The following is a 4,867-nucleotide window of genomic DNA, read 5'->3' on the forward strand; positions in this document are numbered from 1 at the left end:
AACTACAGGCTGTAACATCCATAAAAGAAAGGCAGCTGAATTTGGTAAATATAGTTATACAGTTCTTCCTTGACTCTAATTAGAAAATGATTAAAAACAAAAATCCTAGTTCAAATTTTTTAAATTGAAGAGAAAGTTTTATTACTTCTACTTTTTGAATGAAGTGTTATCTCTAAGTGGACTCTCATTAAGGGAACAAGCCACCCACAGTACCCATTGAGTTCAGGTTTTAAGAGATATAGTCTTATTTAGACTGTTGGTCGTAAGATGATGCTGTGTTTACACTGTAATGTTTGCAATGTATGTTTTTATTTCTTTTTCATTTACTACCCTCTGGTTATTGGTATGATCGGTTGCGTTTGCATGTGTTGTATGTGCATACTAGCTGTAACCTACCCTTTGTATTTTAAGCATACCATTTTCGAGGTATATTTAAAACTCTTTTTATCTGGTGCTCAAACTGTCAAGATAAAGTAGTTCACATCTCACTCCAGTTCAGTCACCATGAAACCCAAAGAACACATTAGATCATTTATCATCTAGACCAGGGGTCTCAAACTCAAATGACCTGGGGGCCGCTGGATGCAGAGTCTGGGTGAGGCTGGGCCGCATCAGGTATTCCACAAAAAAAAGCTTAGCAGGCGCAGGCTAGGATAGCAGGCGCAAAAAAGGCGACTACTACCGGGTTGTTCATTACCCGCCGTGCTTTCGTTGTTGTAAACGTCGTCATAGAAACAAGTGAAACAAATGATATCATAAAGAAATATCTTTATAGCCTAATGTTTATTGTGCAAGGCATTTACTATGGAGTAAAATGTTTTGAGGAATAAATCTCTTTCCGCAAATGATTCAGTACATTCCATTCACCCAAAAGATTTTTTCGAATAATTTGTCCGTGAATGTCACATCATTGCAGAGCAAACGTGGAGAACATGAAGCCGGGACAGTGGGACACCATCATCCCATGGTTTGCACCTCCATGGCAGCAAACCATGGGATGCAGCCATGGAGGCGTTATTTATTGGCTTTTATTTTCTATAATAACTCCATGGATGCAGCGGGCGCTGCGAAGCTAGCGGCGTTGTCAAATCAAATATGACGTGTGGCACAGCAGCATCAGCTGTACGGTGTTTTGTTACACTCTGTATTTATGATCTCTATCGGACAAACATACGTGTGTTCATGAAAACGTATTAACTTTTAATTCACTTCACAACGTAGCATTATGTGACAGAAATATGCATATACATTATTATCTGCCAGACTTATAAAGACGCAGATACACCTGATTCTGTTTTTTTAATGTCACACACTGTGGAATCACATGCACGAGCCTCATTTGCTGTCACAGTGAGCCAAAAATGGATGTAAAGGTCTTTAAACCTCCGTTGGCACGTCAACAGTTGTGTCCGTTCAGCTCATCAGACCTCAGTGAGAATTACGCACAGGCTCCCCAACAGATGATCATTACGCACGGCTGCTGTGGATATTTGAAACGACTTTACCCCTAATTCATCACATTTTTCTGCAAACCGTCACCACTGTAAAGTGTCAGTGATCATTATTAAACATCAGAAGAATGATAAATGATTTATTGATAGAGCTCGTGTTGAAACGGACTTTACAAAGTGCTTCAAAACAGAATGATGCTTTAATAAGATTTAATAATTCACCTTTGAATTTTACTAAAAGCTGTGTAGCAAAAATAACAACACAGTCTAACGTGAGGTGCGCACAGTCTCGGCGCACATTCTTCCTGTATAAATAGCATAGTTGTTGTGAAACAGCCATATACCCCTGTGATTGGCAGGTTCGCTCAGCTCCAGCTTGTGCAATAAAGGGACCTTCCACACACAACACAGTAACGTGCCATTCATATAAAACTCGCGGGCCGCACTAACATTAAACTTTCATATCAAGGTGGGGGGCACAAAATATCAGCCTGTGGGCCGCAATTGGTCCGCAGGCCGCGAGATCGAGACTCATGATCTAGACTGAAGCAGTGCAGCAGAAGGACTCTGAAATGCTTGTTAGAGCAAAAGCAGCATCGTCAAGCAGCATTGATGCCCATCACTGACATCAGCCGTTACACAGCATTTAATCAGGATCAGAATCGTCTTTACTTGCCAAGTATGTTTACGCATACAAGGAATTTGACTCTGGTTTGGTGGCTCTCGGTGTACTTACACACAACACAGTAATCTTCAGAAAGATACACAAGGACTGTCTATATACAGATGAAACTGTGTCTGTGAACCTCCATCAGAATACAAATAGTGCAAAGAAGTGAATAGTGCAAGGAGTGCTGAGATAAATATTACATTTAACTAACATAAGTCAGGATATATATAGCATGTATGCGTTATTACAAAAGCTCTAGTAGCTAAAATTGTAAAATAAATAAATGAAATAACAGAATAATGATTGCTTTCGCTGAAAAACAAATTTACCACCTCCAAAAAGAATATCTGGACATTAAATACGTCCATAAGAAAAAAACCCAAACCGGACATACGTCACAGGCAAGCCTCTTGTTTCTCCTGTAAACTTCCGCCATCAAAAGTCCCGCCTTTTGTGAAAAGAACGCATGCCATTGGTGGATTTACGAAAAGAGAGGACGCTGATTCGCTGTTTACTGTTGTCACTCACTTCGCCGTTGGCAAACAGTTACGAAAGCTTCAGGTGTTGCAGCCGGCAGCATGTAGTACAAGACGTCCTTGCTGTTGTTGTTGTAGGTTACATTGATGTTAGTGTAAGACTAGCAGCTTTAGTTGAAATTATAGAGTCATTATAGCAACCTGCTTCGTTAGTCTACGTGGGAAAAAAAGACGAAACCCTCAGGAGTTCTTCTGCATGGATTTATGCAGTATTATAAACTGTTAACGGTAGCTGAGGCCTAGCAGTTAGCTAATGTGACATTTCACCAAAGTGTGCTGGAAAACTTCTCAGATGACACGGCCTCTTCACTGGTAAGGGTTCTCACAATTACCAACATTCCTATTAGATATGTGTAGCGAAGCTCGGCTATTTTGAGCAACTGTAGCTTCTAGCGTTACATTACAATCCCATGTCAAAATTCAACTCAGTGCCAAGTGTCATAACAACTCACCCAGTCTATTCAAGCGCTCATGCACCCTGATCCAGAATCTTCTAGTCAAGGCTGTATTGTTAACATAGTTTCAGAGGATTCAGGGTGAATGCATGTAGGTTTACAAAGCTATGATGATAACTAAATCTGTCACGGTGTTGTATACTCTCCCTCTTTGCCTTTCTGTGTCTGCAGGTAAGTGTCCACTGGAAAAACAAACCTCATCATCACAATGACAGCTCAGGAAGGAGAGGGATGGGGAGGCATTAGTATCCTTTAGAAAGCACGTCATTTTGCATTAGTTTAACAAATTGTATGCAAAGTAGGGCTGAAACAATTAGTGGAGCAAGTGATGAGTGATTTTACAGAGCATTAATCAACAACAAATTAATTGTTGAAGTCATTTTTTCAAGCAAAAGGGCCAAACGACCACCAGTTCCAAATTCTCAGATATAATGATGTCCTGTTTTTCTCAGTTTTATATCATTTAAATTTACTATCTTTGGCTCTCAGATAGTAAGTCAAGCAATTATGTCGCCACCAAATCACATCTCTTAAAGTAATATTCTCATAATTGTCAACTCAGTCAATGCTCCTCTTGTTTGTGACTTTTCAGTATTCTTGCAGTGATACAGTAAGCCCTTAACTCAGCATGCACCCTGACCTGTCACCTCACCTGCACACGGATGAGTGTAATGAACTAATAACTCGTCTAAGGCAGTGCCACACGGAGGTACGTCGCTCTCTAAAATCTTATATTGCTGTGTGCTTCATACGCACAGTAAACAAAAACAATATAAATCTTGTTTATTATTCTTACCCTCAGCATAATGTCCTGAAGTTCTTTGGCACGTGTAACGATGTGGACCGTGCAATGCGTGAGTGCCTGAAAAAAGAGGTGAGAACTTGACAGTTAGTTTTTGCACTTAGTGAGGCATGAGAAGGCATAACAAGTGCTCCAACCACTGACCTTTGGTATTTTTTTGTTTCCTCACCATTCAACAGAGACTGGAGAAGCGGGAGCGCAGCAAGCAGCATGCACTTGAGATGAAAAAGAGGTTGAAAGAAGGGCCCAAGGAGCAGCTCTGAAAGACATTCTACTGTCACTTTGCCTCTGGCAGTGCAAGTTTTAAGTATTCTGATTTTGGGACACTGAAACAAGCCCAGCGCTGTGTAACATGACTCTCTTGCTGTTTTTGGGTCAAGACAGTGGAAGGATTGTAACTTCTGTCACTTTGTAAATTCAGGGGAGCTTTTATTAGCATGTGATGGTGTACATTAACTAGTGCAATACACTGTTATTATACCACTGTTACTTTGAGATTTTGACACACACTTGACTTTTTGTCATCTGCACACGCTCACACCTGCAGTGCTACAAGAATATTTTAGGTCAACAGAAAAACTGCAGCATTTAGTACTTTAGCTTAAAAATTGCTGTCAGGGATCATCATTTATTTCCCCTCGATTAACAGTGCGCTACTGCTCCATCAAAGAGATTAGCTGGTGGCAGAACCCTTTCATCCGACTGTTGTTAGTTGGCAGGACACCTCGGGAATATTCCGGTACCTGGTTTATTCATCAAAACAATGAGAGTCCATTTCAGAGATGCGTATCAGAAAGACCTAAAAGAGGATGACCAGTGGCTGGGTTACTCTCAGTGTGACATTCACCCATGGACATAGTCATAGTTGTTTGAAAGTTTATTTGAATCAGGAATCATATTGATTCGTGACATGTTTAATTCCTTTCAAATAAAGTGTAATTACAAATTCATAA

The 4,867-nt window shown here is 40.3% G+C and overlaps 1 protein-coding gene across 2 annotated transcripts; it reads left to right on the top strand.

Annotated features, from left to right (window-relative positions):
* The first annotated feature begins 2,653 nt into the window (after positions 1-2,653).
* cmc2 (C-x(9)-C motif containing 2) lies at positions 2,654-4,867 on the top strand. Of its 2 annotated transcripts, XM_067591100.1 has the most exons (5): positions 2,654-2,969; positions 3,284-3,357; positions 3,751-3,821; positions 3,915-3,986; positions 4,094-4,867. In XM_067591100.1, exons 2-5 carry the CDS (start codon positions 3,321-3,323, stop codon positions 4,175-4,177), a joined length of 264 nt encoding a protein of 87 aa, XP_067447201.1. In that variant the 5' UTR covers positions 2,654-2,969; positions 3,284-3,320; the 3' UTR covers positions 4,178-4,867. The 2 variants fall into 2 exon arrangements, with proteins under 2 accessions (XP_067447201.1, XP_067447205.1); XM_067591104.1 differs by lacking the exon at positions 3,284-3,357 and having other exon boundaries at positions 2,656-2,969; positions 3,705-3,821.

The sequence above is a fragment of the Thunnus thynnus genome, chromosome 1, assembly GCF_963924715.1.
Source record: "Thunnus thynnus chromosome 1, fThuThy2.1, whole genome shotgun sequence".
In the NCBI taxonomy this organism is placed as follows: Eukaryota; Metazoa; Chordata; class Actinopteri; order Scombriformes; family Scombridae; genus Thunnus; species Thunnus thynnus.